This window comes from Astatotilapia calliptera, chromosome 3 (assembly GCF_900246225.1).
Source record: "Astatotilapia calliptera chromosome 3, fAstCal1.2, whole genome shotgun sequence".
NCBI lineage: Eukaryota > Metazoa > Chordata > Actinopteri > Cichliformes > Cichlidae > Astatotilapia > Astatotilapia calliptera.
The window spans coordinates 12827026-12850420 of NC_039304.1; the positions used below are offsets into that span (position 1 = coordinate 12827026).

Consider the following 23395-nt stretch of genomic DNA (forward strand, 5'->3'; position numbering starts at 1 on the left):
AGCATCCATGCAGTGTGCAAGGATGACACCTAGTGGCCATTCAGAGAAAAGGTGCCCATAAGTCAAGATGACAGTATGAAATAATTGTGCTAAAGTCTAGTTTGGGCATGCTTGCTTATCGTACTTTGAAAAACAAACAGACTGGGTTTAGGTTGCCATACTTAGGCATAAAGCTGCTTTTAATGCTGGTGCTACTAAGTGATTTAGGTATTGATTATTCTGCCAGTTAATTGTTAATCACGTTTAAGAACAGCTTGTGAACTAAGCCTCAACTGTTGTCCAAAATACAAGTGCATTTTTTTTCTTTTCTATCTTTCTTTCATGGATTGGCAGCCTGTCCAGGCTGTACTGTCCAGCTCCCCCACCACCCCTTAATTGGATAAGCAGTAAGAAAATGGATGCATGGATGGACAGATGCATCCCACTTCTCTCTAACTGTTTGTTTGTTGTGCTTCCCTCCCTTGGGAAGTTTTTTCCGGCATCCTTATGAAATATTAGTGAATAGTGAGAAATACCCTTCTAAATTACCCACAGCCTACAAATGTTAGTAGCTTTGTGTCATTTTGAGCATCATTATAGAATTCATTATTACCACAGAAAGGAAAAATAAAAATGAGATGACACAGGAAAGAGTGAATCTGTAGTATTTTTGCTAAAATATTAGAATTTTTTTCTTATCAGTTGATTTTACAGGGAGTGCAGAATTATTAGGCAAGTTGTATTTTTGAGGGATAATGTTATTATTGAACAACAACCATGTTCTCAATGAACCCAAAAAACTCATTAATATCAAAGCTGAATGTTTTTGGAAGTAGTTTTTAGTTTGTTTTTAGTTGTAGCTATTTTAGGGGGATATCTGTGTGTGCAGGTGACTATTACTGTGCATAATTATTAGGCAACTTAACAAAAAACAAATATATACCCATTTCAATTATTTATTTTTACCAGTGAAACCAATATAACATCTCCACATTCACAAATATACATTTCTGACATTCAAAAACAAAACAAAAACAACTTGGAGTAAGACAACATGCATGAAGAGGATGATGTGGACAAAATACTCATTTCCCTAATAATTCTGCACTCCCTGTATGCAGAGTTTGGTGCAGAAAAAATAAAATAAACCAACTCTATGACTTATTTTTTAGTATCATTAGTCAGTGAATGTACTCATTGTTAGTTATTTTGCTAACTGCAATATCATACCAGCTTTGTTTGTAAAGCATGGAAAAAAATCCACAATGGACCAAAGTGCTATACATTGTACAAAAGCTGCACAATTTTTAAAAAATACAATTGATAAAATAAAATAAACGGTGTCAGAGGCCAATTTTAAACAGACAGAGAAGAGCCCTGTTTAGTGTGCAAAGGCAAATTGTTCCACATTTTGGGAGCTGCAACTACCGCCATTGTGCTAATCCATAAAACAAGTATAGATGACAGGCAACTATCCCGATAAGAGAACATTCGTTGTGCAGTGGCAAACAAATTGCTCCTTGTTTGATGAGCTGAAAATCAAGCGCATCCCTGGAGACAATGAAAGTGACCTTACTACATAAACCTGCAGATAGGCTATATTCTTTTATATGCTTGACTGCCACAGTGACACGCATCCTTACACAGAACGTGCCCCAAATCCCTCTGGGTGCTTGTATAGTCACCAGCGCAGTGTCTCTGTACACGCTGACCGATAAAGACTCTCTGTTATCTTCAGATAGCAGGCGCTGCGGCTGAATAATTTATGGAGGCATTCCAACACTTTGACAGAGGAAACTGCACACACCCACAGAGGGCAGGGCGGTGGTGAAAGGTTTGAGGCGTATATCTGGGGGTGTGTTTGTGGGTGCCTGTTTGAAAGTGTGCATATTCAAAGATGTGTGTCTATAGCTTTTTCTTGGCACTGCGTGTTGTGTGTGTGTTGAGTTTCTCCGATTTTTCTCGTTTGATTTTTTTCATTGTTTTTAAACTATGTGGGACATCTCGCTGCAGTTTATTTAACGATGAAAGCGCGAGCAAGAGTGAGAGAGATCAGGCAAATGTGAGCCGATGGACTGTTCGCCCCATTCATTTTCATTACGCTGAGGGGCCCTCTCCTAAGAGCTTTGTCAATTACCCAGTGTATAAAAGTGCTCAACACCTAATTACACAACAGTTGCATAATAGTGCGGGTATGTAATTGAAACATAATAATGAGAAAATGCTGTGATTGACAGATAATTGTATCAGCAAGCTTGTTAGGTGGGTATGTCAACCCTTTTTTCATTATCTTATGTGACCTTTCAATTAGCCTTTGCAGCCAAAGCTGCTGAAGGTTCATGTGAATAAACCAGCTGCATTCTGGAGTAACCGGAGACTCTTACCGAACCAGGAAAAAAAGCTTCCCTTGCTTCAACGTTTGCTTTTTTCCCCCCATCTGACACCGATCTTTGGTTCTTGTAGTCTTCACCTTACCTCTGATCAGATTACACAGCCATGGTTCAAGAAGTGATTGGATCAGTTTCAGGTCAGCTTAAGTAAATAAGTTAACAACAGCCGTTTCCGCAAAGATACCATTATGGAGCTCTCGGGTTTCAGAACAAGCAAGAAAGTAGATGTGACTTCACTGAGATCAGCCTTCAGTGTGGCTCGCATCTTTAAGTACTGCATTGCAGTTTGTTTAATCCACAGGGCTGTTTCCCACTTGCATTGTGCTAATTTTAGCTGCCACTTTGGAGGACAAGGTCGTGGTCGGTGTGTGAAAAATTGGGAAGACAAAATGTACGTGTCTATGCGTGCTGAAGGGAGGCAGAAAGTCATCCAGCCTCGAAGCACTCTGCTCAGTGTGTCTCACTGTGACTACCAGCCAACACAGTAACACTGAGCTACAGGGGTTCTGACCACCATAACATTGGAACGGCTTGGGAGATGGCAAAGGAGGTAGCAGCTCATTTCAAGCTATTGCACCAGAGAATAATGAGCTCCCTGGTTTATGGCTCCAACCTGTGACAGCATTTTTTACAGAGTTCCTGCAGTGGCTGCAGCTGTTTTGTGTATGTGTGTGTGTGTCTCTGTGTATGTGTTTGTATGCTTTTAAAGTTTTACCTTGTGTGGGCATGGATGAGGCAATAATTCAATAAATTTTTGAAATCCTACAATGTAATGTTCTCACTATTGGTTTGAAATAAATCTCTCTATGTGTGAATACAAAGCAAACCGTGGGGAAAAGTTTCCAAACTCATCAACCGATTCAGACCAGAGTAAACAAACTATACAGTAGGTATGGCAACGTCCTTAGAGAGTAATTGTAGCATATTCATATAAACAGACTCGCCTAACCAGCTAATAAGCAGTAGTTCACTTGCATCAGGAGTACTGCAGGGAAAAAAATATAGCCAAAAGGTGTTGAAAGGACAAACTTAAAAAATTCCCAACAACAAACAGACTTTGGCTTTCACCCATTCTCATAACCTTAATATGAGACAAACAGGCAGATCTGGTAAAACTTATAGCATAGATTTAACGTTGGCTATAGTCTATGTTAAATCAACTTCACTCATCTGCCCTAACCTGGAGCATTTACACTTACTTGAGCAGTGAAGACAATTAGTGGACAGTGTTTAGTACTGTGTTGGGGAACATTCAAGAAAATAAAAGATTTAATAATATGTTGCTCATATTGTTGGATAGTGTTTCCATTTGGGTAATGGCTTCTGTAATGGGGCGTTGCATTATCCTTGCAAGATTTTATAATAATGTTGGGCTTGGTTCAAATGACTCCTTTTTTCCTCCGATGTGTGTCTTCGATCATTTCACACCGAGCTGGGTTTTTAGTAAGTCTTTAGCTTTTCCAAAGTCACCTGCAACATTTGGACTTAAAAAGCAAGATTCCCTCTTAAAACCTCACATAAAGGTGTAGGAAGTTCTACCTGTTTACCCAAAGTGAGCTTTTGTTTTGCAGTAGTTACAGAAACACAGACAACTCTACAATGAAAAGTAAGGGGATTTTAATTTGAACTAAACTGTTTTTTTTACTAAAGAACAAAATTTCATTTTTAAATGACTCACAGAAAATAGTGCCTGATGCAAAAATAGAGTGTCTTTATCGTTCCTTGTTAAATCCCATCACCCCATCAGCTCATGGGTGAGCTGTTTTGCGTGTTAAAACATCTGCCAGAAACAATTAGAGGAAGATGAGCCTAAGATGAGACTTGGTGCTTTAATGTGTCCATTATTTCAAACTGAACATGGTGAAGCAGAACACAGAGAACAGAAACACGTGTAACTGCCAGAATGTTGAATTTTGAGGAGGAGTAGCTGTGTAATAAAGCCATAGACCTCTTTTGCTTTTACCTTGTTAACTTAACAATTTTTAGTACCAGGTGTGTGTCACAGTCTTTCAAATTGAGGTTTTACCCCTCAGCTGTAAAATGGTGATGGGGTTGCGATAACGTGAGAAAGACGCAGGAGTTTGATACCACATGTGCATCTACTAACTGGCGTGGTGCTGTGCATTGTGGTCAGAGATCTCCAGCTTGGTGGAGATTGTTCTAGAAGTCTTGTGGTTTGTTCAAATGCAACTTTTTCAACTTTTTCAAACCTAAGCTGTGCCGTCATGTTGTTTTTAGGGAGAGTTGGTTTTCTCCGGACAATCCTTCCAAACAAGTGCCGCTCTGTTAACATTTAACAGAGATGTAACTGTTGGGTTTTTTCAGTCTGTGAGCATTGCATGGCCTGACGCTGGGGTGAATTTTCTGGGACTCTGGGAAGATTGACGGCTGTCTTGAATGTGAGGGGAAGAAACTTTCTCACTGCAGAATGATGGACTTAAATATGTTAAACGTTTATTTTGTGACCCAGAAAGAATAATAAGAGTAATATTAAAACTAACTAGCTGCCGCCATTGTTGGAAACTGAGCTGGGCTGCGCTATGAATTCTGGGACACAGCTTCTTCTTCTTCGGGGTTTAACGGCAGCTGGCATCCTTGTACATGCAGTGCTGCCATCTTCTGTTTCAGTCCGTTATTACACTCTTAAATCCTACTACCTGCGTCTTTTGTGATCTTACAAAGCTTCAAACGATGCGTCGACTATTAAATCAGTCGTCGACGTAATCGTGACTAGTCGACTAATCGTGGCAGCCCTATTATAGACACCAGGAATCTACAAAAACTTCTGCTTTTTTAGAAGTGCTTACACTTATTGATGATCAGTTATTGGAGTGTATATGATTATTAGCGCCTGGCTGCTACTTAACCTATTAATTCCTGGGAAAGACATAAGGGTGCTCTTAGTTTTTCACTTACTGCTGAAGCATTTTGGGTTAATTTTTGGTAGATAAATTATTATATCATGTAGTATGTAATTTTCTGTAATTCATGCAGTCTGCCTTCACAGATTGTCATGAATGCTTCTAAAGAGCTCACTGAATTTGAGTGTGGTACTGTTAGAACAAGACAGTTTGTAAAATTTCTTCTCTCAAAGATATTCAACGATTAGCTGTGAGTGGGATTATTGCAAAGTGGAAGTGTTTGGAAACCACAGCAACTCAACCATGAAGTGGCAGACTACGTGAAGTTACAAAGCTGGGTCTGAAGTAGATGTAAAAGTCACCAATAAGACAACTTCCTGCGTTGAGCCACCTCTCTGTACTTTCCTGTGTAACAAGAACAAGAAAGCCGGTGTGGCAGTTTCCAAATCGTTAGAGATTTATGAACTAAAATCAGGGATAATTATGACTTTGTTAATCTGTAGCAAAAGTATTGCTTTGATTTTGGCTGCCAGACTGCAGAATACTGAGGTAAAATATTCGCAAGCAGTGCAAACTCTGTGAAAGTGGATCGACTCCTGAGTTTTGAGTCAGGCGTTTTTTTAGTCTGCTCAACTTAATAATGAGGGCCACAGAACATGTAGACACACGGCCATTTCTGTTGGCTAGTTGGTCAAGTACATGTCTCACTCTCTGGTCTTTGAGAAGGAAAGCAAATGGATAAACATACACTTAAAGTTACTGCTTATTCTGCTTATAATAAAAACAGTATCTAATGTGTTTTTTGTGCAAAACTGGGCGAGGCTTAGTCTTCCAAAACATCCTGCAGGCTGCAGTTAGTGACAAGCTTAGATGATAAAGCCTAGGTGTCAAACACACACACACACACACATATGGTGTAACGTTAAATCCACTCCACTTGAGCTGCTCTCTGAATTGATTTTTTATAATACATTATCACAAATTGCTTCTGACATTACCGATGTGTGTCTGTAATCAAGGAACAATAAAGATTTAAGGCATTCACAGACTCAGTCTTATATCTCCTACAAAACCACGTAGTACCTTAAAGGCATTCAGCAGCCAATGCATGTGGATTGTATTTCAGTTTTTTTCATGGGGTGGCGGGAGCAGGACAGATAATCATAACTGAGAGGATGAGGTAGGAGCAGTACTCCACCCATCTTCCACTTACACGCACATTTGTATTCTTTTTGCTTGGCTGTGATTTATGTGCTGCACTGAATGGGTGTGCCACAATCAGACAGACAAAATATTTTTCATAACGTAGAAGAACAGCTGAAGACTTGTAATTGAGTAAAATCTCGCAGATTATTGCTGGAATCTGGACATTGCATAGCTCCTCTGGATGGTTGCGGAGCAGTATATTAGTCTACTGTTTTTTCTATATTTGTGTCTCATTATGTCTCAATTTGAAACATGACGATACAAAAATTCAACCATGCCTGCTCTTGGAGTTGACTCATACTCAACTAAGGCAGTGTTGAATATCAATAGCTCCTTGAGTATAAATTATTCAGCATAGGGACAAACCTTTCAAGCCTTCTCCCTCAGGATTTGGACGTCCCTCAGAATGTGCTCACCTAACAAGTGCTCCCACAGAATGTATATCCATGCATGCATAACATGCCGCAACATAGCGACCAATCTGTTCTCTCATTTCAATCATCGGTGCGTCTCGGCCTGCTGGGAGAGCGTGGCTCCTTTCCCAGTTCTCTGTCCCGGGCCCCCCTCTGTCTCCTCAGGTACAAAATATGTCTCGAACATCTCAGGGGAAGCAATTAGATTAAGCATTGCTGTCTCCCTGTAAGCACAACCATATATCACTATGCAGAAATTAATATTATGTGCATTTAAATGTAAACTTAAGCTCATTTGGAAAATGGCCAAAATGATTAGCGCATGAGTCACAGAAATGAGTGACATTTAGAGTCTTGTAAGATAAACACAAGGTGTATGTTGAGTGCTGACAAAATTCTGCATTCTGAGATCCTGGTAATAAATCCATGGTTGTCTGGGGAAAGTTTGTGTAATGATGCTTAAACACTTGAGTACAAACATGCAGGTTTAGCAAGTTTTTTATGGGGTTTAAAAGTTACTTGCATCCTTAGCTGTGATAGCAGAGCTGGTATCGTTTTCACCTCTGAATGCTGTGTGTGTCACCATTGCAAGATCTGGTCCTGGCAACACTGATTTTATCAATCTGGTTCTTCATAAAGAACCAGATTGTGTCCCAGTCATGCAAGATGCAGACATAAATAACGAGGGATATTGATATGATTTTATTTATCCTGCTGCTATCATCTGTTCAGTTATTATCAGCTCTGCTTATGTTGATTATCAACTCTGTCTGTGTGGCAATTGATCAGTAAAGTGTCAGTACAGCTGATGCTGAACCTGCAGTAGGAAAAACATATCATGGTAGTGACATCATCATGGCAACAGGAGTCAGTATAGCTGAGGTGGTCCAACTGATAATTGAACTATGTAGTGCTTAATGAAACGCTATAACTTTTGTCTCTAGCATTTATGTTCCTCGGAGAAGGTCTTAGCAGGTACATAGTGGCACTCTCTTGCACAAAGGTTGTCACAAGGTTAAGATTTTTAAAAAATTGTCTGAACAGTTTTGGTGACTGCAGGACTTTTCCTTTGGTGCTAACTTTAATTCTTAAAGTAACTGGTTGACATTCAAGTGAAACTCATGACTTTCTGCACTTTGTGCACTTTGTATAGATGAGGTTGTGTGTGTGTGTGTGTGTGTGTATCACAGCTTTCATGTGTTTGAAGAGGATGAGGTAGGATGATCAAAGAGGGTCCACTGCAAACAGCTACCCGCAGCTTGGACTCTTTTCCTCTTCTTCTTGAATAAACCTGCACATACTTGGTCCAAACTTGAAGTAAAAGCCAGATTGCTATGGAGTATTTTCTCTCTACCTCCCTCCCTCCATCTCTCTCTCTCTCTCTCTCTCTCTCTTCCCCTGCTATTCATTCACTGGGTCTTCTTCACTGAGCGGTCCTCGCTTGCCGCTTCTTTCTCCTCCTCCTTCCTTTCACACTCTGTTGATCAGCTCAGGAAAGGGAAAGTGCTTGTGTGAAACCTGAGGATCACTTGCAGACTGAGGAACCGGAGAGAGCAGCCACATCGAGTTTTAGCCTGGAAGGTAAGATGATGCCCAAAGGAACAATTGATAGCAGTTAGTCTGCGCAGTGCACCTCTATTTTCTGTGCAATGAATGACATCCAACCTTAAAACAGACCTTGCAGTTAGAGTAGCTGAATGACCTGTGATCTGTTGATGTCTGAAAGTTTTGCTCTTGAAATGGGACCTTAAGGGGAATTGTACTTACAGTGTAGCGGCAAAGGCAAACTGTCATTGCAGGTGCTTAATGCTCAGACAATCTGCTCAGTTTATTTACTTTTAGCCACAATAGGTGGACAAATTTCCTATCTTCTTGAACCCACAGCTCAAAGGATATGAGACGAGCTTTTTTTGGCTACTGAAAAAGGGCATGTGGAAATGTCTCGCATATCATTATAGCTGCGCATAACTGGGGGCAAAAAGAGATTCCAAATTAGCATATCTATTCAGGTGTGTTGCTTTGTGACAGTTTGCATTGCATGGTGTAGTGGCTGCAGCTATTCATGTTTGAATCTTTACCGGAGGCAATGAAGACCAGCGTCTCTTGTTTTTAATATGCAGTCGAATTATGTTTACTGCACTCTCATAATGCTGTGCATTTAGGGTTATGAAAGTGCTTGTAGTTGTTGGTCGTTGTCCTTGCAAATAACTGCACGCTATATTTCACAGTAGCGAGTCTCCAGCCATGTTTACGCCAAGTAAGACAAACCAGATGAGGGGCGACCTGCAGCATTTCCGCAAAGACTACGGCTTCTCCAGGAAAGTCCTGCTCAACTGCTGCCTGGTGCGGCGCATCATCACCTGGGCCTCGCCAAACCCTCAAGGTACAAAAAGCACAGATTTGTAAGTTTGGAAAGATCAGGAATCAATTCCCATTCAGTGAATAATAAGGGTGGGGAAAAAATCGATACTGCTTAGTAATACGATATTTTCTTGGACAATGTTGTATTGATACAGGGACACAAAATAGCAATATTTCAAAAATTAAATAAATTAAAAAACTTTCAGAATACTACAAATAAGAGCACTTATCTCCCCAGATAAGAAGCAAACTTTCTGCAAACAGTTGCAGTCTGACTCGGACTGACTGCAATCACTCTCAGAGGTTTGCAAATAGTTGGTCTCTAATTAATAAATGCAGACAGATTGCCAACATGTTGTCATCAGTCTGTCATCTGTCAACGTAGACAGCAACATATGTGTCATTTTTGACGATTTATCAGAGGTTATTGCTATATTATCTGAAACAGATTGCATGTAATTGCAAACTTGACTCCCTTCAGTTGCAGACTGATAGCAGACTGATAGGAGAGTGACTCTGACTTATGGCAACATTGATGGCAGTCTCATTTTGCAGCGGGGAAAAAAAACACAACTAAAAGGAAATAAGTTTATTTTTAAAGATACTGACTAAGTTTAACTTTGTAGGACATAACTTAAAAAAGGTGATAAATTGCAGTATTTGTTACTGTAATTCTAAGCATTTTGAAAAATGTTAAAAATTTGATATGTGTTTGGTGATTCCCACCTCTAGAAGAATAAGATGGACTTTATTATGTATGGGCAGTATGAATTCAGTAGAATTTATTCTACTTGTGTTTATTGCTTTAAAGGTGCAGCTACTAACTAATCAAGTATTTTTCCATGAAAGTTTTAGTGACCACAGGAGCAATATACAGAAACAGTTTTATTCAGGATTGCATTCAGATTTCAGCATTACAAAGGAAAATTACAGAATTTTAATCTGTACAATGTAATTTCCTCATATGTAGATGTAAATTATCAACAGGCTAACATCTGATATAGTTGGCTGAGTAGTGCAAAATCTCTATACTATCCCATTGTTACCATGGCCAACTTACTGTGATTGTCCCGTATTATGAGTTACTTCCGATTCCCAAAGTTTTTACCGTAACTGGGAGGTCAAGGAAATATCAGTTTCTACTAGAGAACATTGTTGTACAATGTGAGCAACTAAAGAACTGGAAAATGTATAATAAGGCTGATTTCACTTATGTGATTAGATTTAACAGTAACCCTATACACTCACTGCATGTACTGTTAAATTGAGCTTTGAAAAGAAGAACTGGAGCAAAACGTTGTAAAGCCTTGTGGATCTGATCCATTAACCTCTCAACTTATTACAAAGTTTTGTGTGGAGATATCGTATCGATGCAGAGAAACCAAATATCAATATCTTACTAGATAAATTAAAATAATGGGAATACTTTAAACAAGAGGTCGCCTGATAGGAGGCAACCTTTTTGCAAGCAGCTGCAGTCGGACTTGGACTGGCTGCAATCACTATCAGAGAAAATCTCATAGGTTTGCAAATATTGCTGTCTAATTTATAAGTGCAGACACACGAGTCTGAAAGAGCCTTTGTCAATGAGCACAACTTGAGGAGACTCGACTCAATTAGCTGCTGTATTCTGGTTATATTCCTATAGAACAGGAACGTTGCTGACAGTTTCTATTAAATGTAAATATCTGTCTATGTAGGCAGCAACAGATATGTGATTTTTGTTGATTTATCAATAGTAATATTGTGTTATCTGAAACAGACTGCATGTAATTGCCAACTTGACCCCATTCAATCGCAGACTACTATCAGACTGACACTCTTACACACTCTTAGACTCTTAGACAGGCTCATTTTGCAACAACAACAAAAACACTTAATTGAAGTGAGATAATTTTATCTTACTGGATAAAACAGATACTAATGAAGTTTAACTTTGAGGACATAATTTGCAGTTAAAAAAAGGTGATAAATTCCAGTATATGTTAAAGCTATACTCATGCTTATTGCAAAATGTAAAAAAGTATTGTGATAATATTGTTTCATGGGGTGTCTGGCGATTCCCACCTCCAATAGAGACGCCAGGATTTATGATTTGAACACCGCAAGTCACAGTCGAGCCCTCTCTTGATTACTTCTCAGGTCAAGCATATTTACTACAGCCATATATGCACAACTGGATTCATAGCTACAGTTGTTTTTGTTTTTTGCCACTGAAACTGAAACTAAAGTGCAGAGAAAAAACACTGAGCTGTCTTTTTGTAAAGGCCAGTTGCAGCAGAGCATACATTTAGCCACCACATGTGATCCTTGCTGTGATGCATTTTTGCTCTGGCTTTAGTTTTATCTGCATACAAATGATCGATTTTTTACTGACCTAGTTACAAGAAATGTTTTTGGTGATCCATCATGGCGTCTTTTATTCTGCTTTTTATGTTTTGCTCGCTGATATTTGGAGATATTTTTATTAATAACATGTAAATCAATTTTTTTTTCAGGGTTTCCTTTATGCGCTTTTAGCACCAGTATGCAGGCACATTGATGTGGCTTTTTTATAATCTTATCTGTTTCTCATTTATTTTTACACTTCTGAAGTTCCCATGATTGCACTATATTTCATTGACATGACAAGCGTTGCCGTTAAAGCATTTGGTAATAGACAGGTGGTCTCCTGCACTTGTATGATTTGCCAGTTGTTAAGATAAATGGGTTGTGTTTGGGTGTGATTTAGCATGCTATTAAACAGTCATGAATATCCCAGCAGGGACTCCTAAATGGCATCTGCAGTAAACATTTTTCTGCAGGGGTAAAACAATAACAGAAGGTCTATAAAACAGCTGTTTTTGTTTTGGTTTTTTTCCTCAGGAATCACAGAAGCAACAGTGAAATTTCACCTTTTGTCATAAAAAGAGTGTTTTTTCTTTGTAGTTGTATTGATTAGATTGCAGCCAGTGGGGCAGGTGCAGTTTCTACATCTCATAATCACTGTGGTTTCTTTCCCCTGCTTTACCTTACAGTTAACTTTTGAATCTATCTAATAACACGCGAGCTGACAAACACAGCTGGAGCCACACCAGGACCCAGGTGTTTCTGTTGGCCACATAAGAATTACGCTTTCATTGCAATCGCTGCTCATTTTTTTGCTGAAAAGGCGCTGCTGTCCCTGAGTGTGGGCTGTATTTTCAGGCCACTGTAAGTTTTTAAAAAGCTGTGGAGTGTATGACACAAAGATACATAATGACTTTTTATAATAGCCTAGCAGAAATGAATTTTCCTTCTTTTTTCCCATTTTTTTCTTGCTTTTTTAATGCACGCATAAAAACAGATTTATGAGTCACCAGGTAACAGAGATTTAACAACAGTTGTTTTTGATTTTGAGCCTCTCTTAGCATATGTTCTTCTTGTAGGTGTTCTTCTCATTAGCTGGCATCTTGAACTAATAACATTATCCCCCCGTGTTACCCAGAATAACCTCTCAGCATGCCGATGATCACACCATAAACCTGCCAGGTGGCAATGGTACCCTCTGGATTTTCAGGCAGTCTGAGGGAAAATGAACACGCTCAATAAAGCGGTTGTTTCTAGAAATACACAAGCCCCCATGTTGTGTCTCCGGGACAGACGTCTGCTACAAGCGAGCTCTTTACAAATCCCCGCTGTCTATGTGACGCACTGAAATGGGTCAGTTGCTTTATAGGGAAATAGCATGCTGTGCTGCATGCCCCAAAATGTTGCCAACCTGTGCGTGGTTGGAGTTTACTCTGAATGTGCTGGACCTGTGCACATCACTCTCCTGTTTTAAGCTGCAATACATAGAATTGTTAGATTTACCTCATGTGGCAAATGTGCATTAAGTGGAACTTGAAAATTCCATTGATGCCCGTTTTTTGCATTGAACCTGTAGAAATTCTCATACTTTTCCTTGTTGGACACTTGTGGTAATCAGAATTGCACCTGTTCTTTGCTGCCAGCAGAGGGCAGCAAGCTACTGACTAAAAAGATGTCCGAGCTGATGTAACAGTTTGCTGCATTCAGAGATCTTTAGCTGCAGTGCTGTGAGAATATTATTGGATTTGGAGATTTAAGTGAGTCATTTAGTTGGGTTAGGATGATATTACATAAGTATGGGATTAGAGTATGTGTTTAAAATGTACTGCCACCACAAATAGGAGGACTAAAAGGAGCAAAGATGACATATTTGTTTCTCAGTAATGAAAATAGAGCTTATTGTCTACTTTGAACAAACAAAATGCAGAAATTTAGCTGATCTGCGGAGACAGACTGCAGTAAAAAACATCCCACCAAGATAAAAGGTGCAGTAGGTACCCGTAGGAATCTGGAGCTGCAGCCATCTGCCCAGTTTTATCATGCTTGGCTTTAACTCCATCGATGTACATGTAAAAGTGTGGCCATGACAACAAAACCATAATTTTCAAAGGCAAGAAAACAAAGTAAAACAACCCTACAAGATAAGACTGCTCCGAAATCGTGTCAGAATCGCTCTCAGGTACTGAGACTGTCATAACTCCACAGAATGTCTGCACTGCAGCAGTAATTCAGTGGCCCCAAATGCACTCAGTGTAGCTGGGATGCAGCTTTTTCCTATTACAGCACAATATTGAGGAAGGAAATCAGAATATGACTGCATGGAAATCCATGACACCGAGAATTAACCATTTCAGTGTTCATCAGTGGCAGATATTGCTTGAGTGGAGACGATGGAGAGCTGTTTGAATTATTTCCTTCCAGGTCTTTTTAGCAGATATCATAATATGATAACTGTCACTGCATTTTTAAAATATATTTCCCTGGCTAATATATAACTGTGCATGCTGTGGCGCAAAGAGCAGATCCTCACCACCTTGAAGGCTGCATTTCTTGGTCACGTCCTTCAGAGAGCACAGAAATAGCCAAATTAATTTGCTTTTGCTTTGGCCAAGTCGGTGGTTATGAACTTCTTTTAAAAATTCCACACACGTTCAGATGAATTACCACCTTTTCGTTTTATTGTCTTGTTCAAATCCCACCGCTTCTCCTCTCTAATGTGAAATTAATTTCTGAGAATTTGATCCCACGTCCAACATTTGGGGATTCGATGCAGTGTCTTAAAGGAACCTTAAACCTTGAGATATAATGCCAGTCTCCATGTTGCTGTATTGTGGAGAACATGTTAGATATCATTAAGCAAATGAGCCTAATTCTGCCCATTTTATCGAATGATAAATCACAATTTTTGCCTGTAGCTTCAGGCCAAACGTCTGCTTTCGATAAAGCAACTCTGTTTCCATTTCAATCTGTTTTCCCTCTTGGTCAAGAGTGCGGGCCTCTGTAGAACTGAGGTGGAAATGGAAAAAGGCAATGATGGATTAGAGAGGTAGCTGAGGCAGCGTGCAGCCTCTCAGTTCAGAGGACAGGGGGAAAAGAGCGATTGCCTAGAGACCGCTGGCTGGCTGCGATGCTGACATGTCCTACTGTTGTCTTTCATTTGATTCATATATTGTGAAAAACACTGCTGGAGAAAGAGTGGACGGGATCCCACAGCGATGCCTTTCCCTGACATTAATCTTATTCATCGTGCCGGCTAGTGCTGGTGGCAGCCAAAGAGAAGGTGCTACACGCCGTTTACAACAAATGGCCCCAGAGATGACGATGGTGAATTTGCAGAACTGCAGCCTCTGCATGCTTGTAATCTAGCTTATATTTCACTAGCAGACCTGCAGGTGTAGTAGCAGGCTGGGCTCATTCAGCTGGACAAAATGTTTTGTGCATTGTGCTCCCGTGTGTGTGTGTGTGTTTGTCTGTATTAAATGTTTGTTTCAGTGCTAGAGAGAGATCCTTTAAAGCAGGTTTCTCAAGCATAAGGTCCACGGCCCAGAATCAGGCCAAAAGAGACTCCAATCTGGCCCACTGGACAGCTTTGGAAAATGTGAAAAGGAACATAAGTATTTGACTTAACTGTATTTTCCCCCACTGGCACTCTACACTACACAAGCAATCAATATACAACAGACAAACAGTTAAATGGAAGAAAAAAATTAGTTTTTTTCACTATTTAATACTTGGAGCACAGAAACTGCTTGTGTTAGCCAAAGCATACATGATTCAAGAAGCACTTTCTTCCACTGTATTTGACTCAGTAGCGAGCCTGTCAGTCTGTTTCTCAGTCTTGGCCATGACCCGCACCCATGATAAACAGGGATTAGCAGCTAACAGCCAGGGATTAGTCAGAGAATAGGCGACCCCAGTGAACCATTTTGTTTGTATAACACCTTAAAGTAGCCTGTTGACAGACAGTGGCACTCCCTCTCCGCTTTGTCAATTGGATACAGCTAACTGAGATGCTGGCTGGTTGGAGACGTGACTGTGCACCAGTCATATATGTAACCAAGCTGGGTCCTTTTGTCCAGGCTATACAAGGAGCTCTTTCTACACATCATTAAAGATGCATTTCTTGCCACATGCAGGTGTTTTTTCACAGACTTGAAGTGTTTGATTTTCTGAGGGCAAATATCTGTGAGGCTAAGCGCTGCTTCTAAGAACAGATGATTTTGGCAATTGGTTTAATGGTTTAGTCATTTATTGCTTAAAAGTACTTTTGGAGTCAAAACCCATTGATTTATTATCATTTATTATGACTCGGCAGTCTTTTCTTATTGTTATTGTAGCCTGAAAATCTTTACTGGGATTTGAATTCACTGTTGACCTTTAAAAAAGCACTTCAGAGTTTCCTCATTAAGTTTCCCTTCAGAAATATCTTAACGTGGCTTAGTTTCACCAAGGTACTGGAAACATTCCTCTGAGGTTTTGGTCCATATTGACAGGACAGCATCACACAGCTCTACCAAATTCCAGAGCTGCTCTCGGCGTGACACAGCCCTTCTCATGATAACCTACTATATACAACTAGGTCATCTGAGTGCATTGAACTTATTGAACTTATTGTCATGTTCAAGAACCAGTTTGAGATGATTTGAGCTTTGTGACCTGGTGTGTTATCCTACTGCAAGCAGTCATGAGAAGATAGGCACACTGTGGTTACAAAAGGATGGACATGTACAGCAATAATACTCAGGTAGGCTGTGGTGTTTAAATGATCTTTGCTAAATAACCACCATCAGCATGAACTGTTTATACAAGGCAGGATGGATCCATGCTCACATTGTTTATACCAAATTGTGACTCTGCCATCTGAATGTTGCTGCAGAAATCAAGTCTCAGCAGACCAGGCAATGTTTTTTCCAGTCTTTGATTTGGGTGAACCTGTGTGAATGGTAGCCTCATTTCCAGAGCGGTCTTCTGCTGCTGTAGCCCATCTGCTTCAAGGATCAACATGTTTTGCATTCAGAGATGCTCTTCTGTGTTATTTGAGTTACTGCGGCCCGCTTATCAGCTCATAGCACTTTAGGCCTCTGACCTCTGGCATCAACAAGGCATTTTTACCAGAGAACTGACGCTCACTGGATATTTAGTCTTTTTATGACCATTCTCTGAAAATCCCTGCAGATCACCAGTTTCTATTTTCAAAGTCACTTAAATCAGTTTTGCCTCCCATTCTGATGCTCACTTTGAACTTCAGCAGGTTATTTTGACCATATCTACATGCGTGATTTTTGGCCATGTGGACTAAATGTCTTTAGAGTGTTTTTTTTTTCCAAATATATTTTCTAAAAAAGATTACTTGAAATAATAATCAACAGCAATGGCTCTTCAAATAACTCTATATTTCTTTAAGTAGAGCAGAAAGCAGAGACTTTAAAGTTTCAAATCTAGTTATAGACTGCAAAAATACTGGAGGAGAAGTTTGTTGGAAGTGTAATTAATCATCAGCTTCTAACTTATCCTTAACCTGGCTCCAGTCTTTTCCTCATACGTCCTCCTTTCTCTACATGTCTGCTGGTGATACAGCCCTTTTCATGGTAACCTACTTCAGTCAAGTGTTTGTATTCTAGCAGCGGCCTGGGCCCTCTATAAATAGTCCCTGCTGATTGATACCCAGCACAGTGAAGCCTCGTAAGCGTTTGGCTGCTGCTGGGCAGAAATGACTTTCTTGTGTCTGTGCCACTCGACATTAACACACCTGTCCCTGTCATGGTCTAATTTATCTGCCCCGCATGTGTCAGATGCCATCCAAGTTACAGGCAGAGGTTCAGACGCAGGCCTGAAAGAGCGCACAAGTTCAGTCATGTTTCCCCCAGAGACGTGTCTAATAAGGTGTTTTGTATTTAATGTTCATGATGAAGGATAAGCATCTCTGGCCAACTGTAGTTTGGTATGTTCAGGTCTGGATGTTAGAATGTTTTGTGTACAGTTGTTTTAAAGTAATTCTGAGCTTCATAAAATCATTGTAACAAAGGACTGTAACAATGCAGGAAGTACATGGAGTTGTAGTAGCACAAGTGGTTATGCAAATAGGAGTTGCTTTGGTATTTTCCCTGTTCAGTTATTTATGACATTGATGGCATGAAAAAAGGAAACTGCTCCTGTGTCTGGTAGTTTTCAGATGCAGAGCTCTACGTCTGGCCAAGGGGAGGAGTTTAACAAGGTTGTTGGCAGGGTGTGAGTGAGCTGCTTGTTTACAGGTACTTGTTGATTTACAGTCCTCTAGGGTCAGCAGGGCAGCACCAAAAGACACATAAGTTCCCATTTTTATACATCCGGAGGTTGTGTGGTCGGAGGTGTTTGGGTTTTCCGTTTTATTTTCACAAATGAAATACCTCAGGAATGCCTCGGGGGAATGTGGGAGGACCGTTCAGTTATTGCCAAACTGACAACACAGTGCAGGAATGCATGCATTAATTATGACAACGTTTCATACAAATACCCATCGCTATATTTCCTCAGCTGTTTATCAAGCTTGGGTTGCTGGAGACTGTTATAAGCTGTCATAGAGCAAGAAGGCAGGTTACACTTCGGAAACAAAAACACACTTCCTGTTGCGTCTGTTTATAGCCTGGCCCCAAATGATTTTGGTTTTATTGTTTTGTTTTTTCAGTTTTTTATGATAGGCATGCTCTTTAACTGGCATTTGACTGAATAATAAGGCTGTGTTTTAAATTTTAAATCATGCTTTTTATTTGTTTTTGTTTCTAATGTCTCTGTAAAGCACTTTGAATCACCTTGTTGTTGAATTGTGCTATACAAATAAACTTGCCTTGCCTATGTAGTTGAGTTTTTTTACTTATTAGAACCCTGTTCAAATTGTGCAATAACAATTATCGGCACAATGTGAATACCCTCCCAGTTTCTCTGGTTAGAGCTCCTTTGTGTGCTGCTATCCTGCAGTTTAGCCCACGAGACTAATGAGAAGTGATTGATATCATTAAAGCAAATTTATAGCACTGGTGACTATTTTAACCAAGAAGGACATCTCTGAGCAGCAATAAGTGGATCTGAGACAGTAGAGGAGAAGAAGAAGGGGGGAGGGAGGGTAGAGTAATTAAGCAGGAGAAATGTTGGAAGGACTGGATAAGGGCAGTGCATGAGGAGTGATAGAGACAGATGGCTGAAGGTGGAATCTCTGTCAGAAAAGGCAGAGAAATGCTACTTTTTACATTCCTCTGAGACACAAGCAGAAATCTGTGGAACAGACTGGAGTCTCCTGCAGCCCTTCTGATAAACCTGACCGTGCATGACAACCATAAGAAGAAAAAGATACATGGAAGCATGCTTGTTTTCTTTATATAAGTGTTTCCCCACCTCCTTTAAATGAAGTTATGAATCTAAAGACTGAGCCTGGGATTAGGACCAAGGCCACCACTAGAGGGTGCCTCATAGGCCCGCCGCATTCAGACAAACAGTGCTATCAATAAAAGTGAGTGAATATTGGATCTTATGAGTGGATGCGTTACATCTCCCATTCTTGGCAGTCTTTGTTTGTATGATGTATGATATTTTTTTATTTATTTGTAAGATGTGATGCTTGTATTTGTGCTTGCTTTAATGCAGATCTGAATGTTTTTTGGTTATTGCAAAATTTTATGGGACTTTTATGGGACTTTGGCTGTAAATCAACAGTTTTGCTAAAATCTGGTATGTTTGCATCATATAGTATCTTAATTGATGTCCAATTAACATGCACACAGTAGAAGGAAAAAGAAGGAAACTAAAGCACTTCTAAGAAAGTAGCTTTTAAACATCTAGCCAAAAACTCCTCTGTGCTGGAAAGACTCTGTACTTGAACAGTCGTCCAATTTCACAAACCTCTTTGATAATTTTGAGTTTGTGTCTTCTTTAGTATGATGCTGTCTGACTGTTTAGGAGTGAATGGGTATTTTGCTGCAGCAGATTTGAACTTCGCCAGGAGTTTGTCTCTCCATGTGATTCCTTCAGATCTCCCAAATGCACATCAGTAGGATCTGCAGCGAGTGAATATGATGTGCGATTCCTCCTGTTATCCCACAACTCTGAAATCTATGGGCTTCTACAAAAATAAGCCTCATTTTCTGTGCAGCTTTGGTAATATTAGATATGTTTGCAAATTACACATGATTGTTTTGGTAACATCATGTTAATTACAGTGGCATTACTATTTCCAGACAACACTGAGCCCTACATGGGTCATACAGTTATATTTTTAGCCTGAATTAGCACAGTAAGTCAGTTTCCTTTGAAGCACCAGCACATGCCCTGGGCCTTGATTGATCCTCAAATTGATCTTTTACTGGCATAATAGGAGTAACTGCTAAATAAAGCTCACTTTATCCTTTATCTCAACCCTAGAGTCTATTTTTTGCTTTACAATGGGGAGCTGGTTTCTTATTAGTCCCTGACTGGGGTAATATCAGGAAATTCATCTTTGTGGCCCTTTTAGGTTTTTCTTATTTTCACAGTTAACAAGGTTGAGAATTTGTTACCATTGCAGCCACAGATTAAGGGCAACCTCTTTGTTTGCTGCTCCACAAATGGCATCAGTCCCATTTGTTCTTACTTGAGGGAAAACGAGGAGTGTCAGTGCTCCCAGTGGACAAGACCTATCCTTCTTAAGTAACTGTTGTAGTTTGTGGATGTCGCTCTGTGGGCAGATGCACAGCCTGTAGAAATGAGGTCAACAAACCACACCAGGCCTCCTGGAAGAAACCAAACAAAACTAGGTCATGGAAAAGAGATGGCTCTCAGCTGGCCTGCAGAGCTTTTTAGCATGGCACAATATATGCTTTGTTATGACAGTTTACCCTCAACATTAACAAAGTCATTCACCACAATACGTTTTCCATTTGCGTTCTTCCTGTGTGTTTGACATTGTGAGTCCTGCTAAACTAACAGTGCCTATGGTAATGCAAAGTGAAAAGCAGTATTAAAAGGACTTTTACATTATTTTGCAGTATTTTTAACTCTAGCAGACTCTGCTGAATTCTGGTTATTTACAAGGAAGACATGGTCTCTTTTCCATCAGTTGCAACTTGAAGGATTGGCGCCTTTTTGTGAGCTAGAGTACATTACCCCACCACATAATCCCCATGTGATGCATTTCCTTGTACTTCTAGGAGTGCTTACTGGCAATCCACTTCTGCTGATGAATTTCAAACATGATGGCCTCCCAGTAATTACAGTGCTAATGATCATTTGTACTGCATGGTGGTGGGTGTAATTTGCCCATTCCCATGACAGCGACTAAGTTGTTTTTATTTTTCTCATCTTAAAGGCATTCATTCAGTAAATAGCTTTTTTTTTTTTTTTTGCAAGAGAGAATTGTGCCCCTCCTGATTTAAAGGTTCAAAAGGAAGCCTTCATAATTAACTGAATTAAAAGTTTGTTGATAGGATGACTGCGTAACACTGAAGTTAAAGTATGTTTCTAGCATGCCTCTGAATGCCACTTCCAAATTAGGGTTGCAGTTGTTTGGTCTGACACAACCCACAGTATTAAACACAGCAGGCAGCTGCAAAACCCCTTGGTAGAAATGAGATCACAGATAGACTATATTTCTAAAAGTATTCACTTGTTTGCCTTCACACTCATAAGTTAATGAAGTTAAGTGAAATACTATTAATCTATATGATTGGCCGAATATTTGCAGCTAAAACAACTTCATCTCTTCTAGGAAGATTTTCCACAAGGTTTAAGAGTCTGTTTATGGGAATTTGTGACCATTCTTCCAGAAGCTCATTTGTGACGTCAGACAGTGATGTTGGACAAGATGTTGTCTCCCAGGTTGGATGTCAGTTAGAAGATGGAGATGGCTTCTGTTGTAAGCTGGATGAAACGGTATCTCCAAGGGGAGAAATTGATGATTGTAGTAGACTTTAATGGCCATGTTTAATGGGAATAGAGAAGACAAGGAGTTGTTAGATGGTGTGGTGACACCACTCCATCTAACAACAAATGCAGGAGAGGAGATGTGGTGGATTTCGCCGTTTTGGAGCATAGTCAGCCAATATTTTGGAAAGGGAAGGTTTATAAGCGTGAAACCTGCTGTGTTGAAGAATTTGGAGATGATGGCACAGACAATGAGATGGAAGGCCAAACTGGAGGTTTCAGAAGGGAAAGATGTTAAGATTTTCATTTTGAGTGACCAGAATGGACACGATTAGAAATGAGCTCAAATGGACGGTTTAGCAGTTTGGAGACAAAGTTTGGTTTGGACATGAGGAGGCGGGAGAGCGGATGAATATTAGACAAAGGATGCTGAATATGGATGCCACTGGCCCACTCTTCTTTACAGCATTGCTTTAGTTGATTGATGTTTGTAGGCATTTATTTATATGCAGCACAATTAAGACCATGCCACAGTAAATGTCTGGATTTTGACTAGGCCATTATAGCACCTAGATTCCTTTCTTCTTCAGAGTTCATGGTCGACTCAATGACTGCAAGGTGCTGAGGTCACGTGGCTGCAAAACAAGCCCAAATCATCACTTTGGTCTTGTCTGTCTAAAGGACATTCTTGGGTTCAATGCACAATCTGACATTAGGGTGAATTTGCTGTGCTGTCCATTGGTATTGTGTTAGCACATACCCGAATGTTACAGACCAACAAACAGCCAATAATTCTCCTTTTTTCTTTTCACTGATGTTGAATTTATCAAATTAGTTTGATTAGCAACAACTTTCTTGTAGTTAACCTCCTTATTCCTAAGGAAGCAGTAAGACTATAATTAGTTCTTTTTCATATGGCTGAGCCAAACTAAGGTACAGTTTAAAAGTTTATATTAGCAACACTTTATTGTGACTATAGACTTGTTTAAAGGTTTACTTTGTTATAGCTTAGTGCGACTTTTCCTGTCAGATGAGGTTCAGTGTGGTTGAATTTTCGATATATGTTCTGCTCTGTAGTTCAGCCTTCACTCTTTTTAAGTGCCCCCTAAGCTCCTGCAGTCTCTGCATTGTCCATAAAACTGGCAGATAGTGAGCCTTTGTGGTTTAGCTCTGAATCTGTGAATCATGAAATAAAAAGCAGCCACACAGCAGTAAACCCAATCTCCTGCCTCGTATTTTTTGTCCTCTCCATCAATGCTCACGGCAACTTCTGCCACATTATTAGTGAGCCAACTAAAGGTGGCCTTGGTGAATTTTTTCCTGTGCACTATAGCTCTTATGAATGATTTAGCGTCTCAGAATGAATGAATGTTCGCACTACATCCAAATGCTCAGACCATCCTTTGGTTCAGCTTTTCAAGCTTTTTTGAAAAATACGTCTTTAAGGTAAAAAAGGACATATGTATCCCAGACTTACTGATACTATCACTGCTGTGCATATTGCTTCTATTTAGCCTCACACTGAGTGTTTGGAGAGTTTGAAGGAAGACTGATTGGCTCTTACTCAAATACATTTACATAACCAACTCCCACATGAAAGGCTACCATATACAACAAGATTAATGTATTTATTTTAAATTGGATCAAAGTAACAATATTTAAAACATGCCTATTCAATCCCTGAGAGATGGAAACATTTGTTTTTCTTCTTTGAAAAATTAGTTTGAACAGCAGCTTCCTCCACTGACTGATCTGCAATGAGTTCCTGGCCGGCATATCAAAATCGATGCCCTAGAAAATCTGTGATTCTTTTCAAGCTCAAAATTTGCATCTAATTTCACACTTTCAACAACATTTTGGACATTTCCAGGCTGGAAATGAAAACATGGAGATAAAGTTGTGTCTTCATCCACAACTCAGACACAAATATAACCGAATGCAATGACTTGTAAATCATTTAACCGGCACGTTTTATTGTAAATAGTACAAA

General features: G+C 39.8%; 1 protein-coding gene across 4 annotated transcripts in view; it reads left to right on the forward strand.

Annotated features, from left to right (window-relative positions):
* kcnip4a (potassium voltage-gated channel interacting protein 4a) overlaps nucleotides 1–23395 on the forward strand; it is a 155436-nt gene that overhangs the window by 6206 nt on the left and 125835 nt on the right. The window contains exons 1-2 of one of the 4 annotated variants that reach the window (XM_026161857.1): nucleotides 5345–8430; nucleotides 9078–9232. The exons of 1 other annotated variant lie outside the window; for it this stretch is intronic. In XM_026161857.1, the coding sequence (XP_026017642.1) occupies nucleotides 9094–9232 (139 nt within the window). In that variant the 5' untranslated portion in view covers nucleotides 5345–8430; nucleotides 9078–9093. Of the gene's footprint in view, nucleotides 1–5344; nucleotides 9233–23395 lie in introns of those variants that run through there. 2 more of the 4 variants (XM_026161859.1, XM_026161858.1) reach the window with 2 other exon arrangements.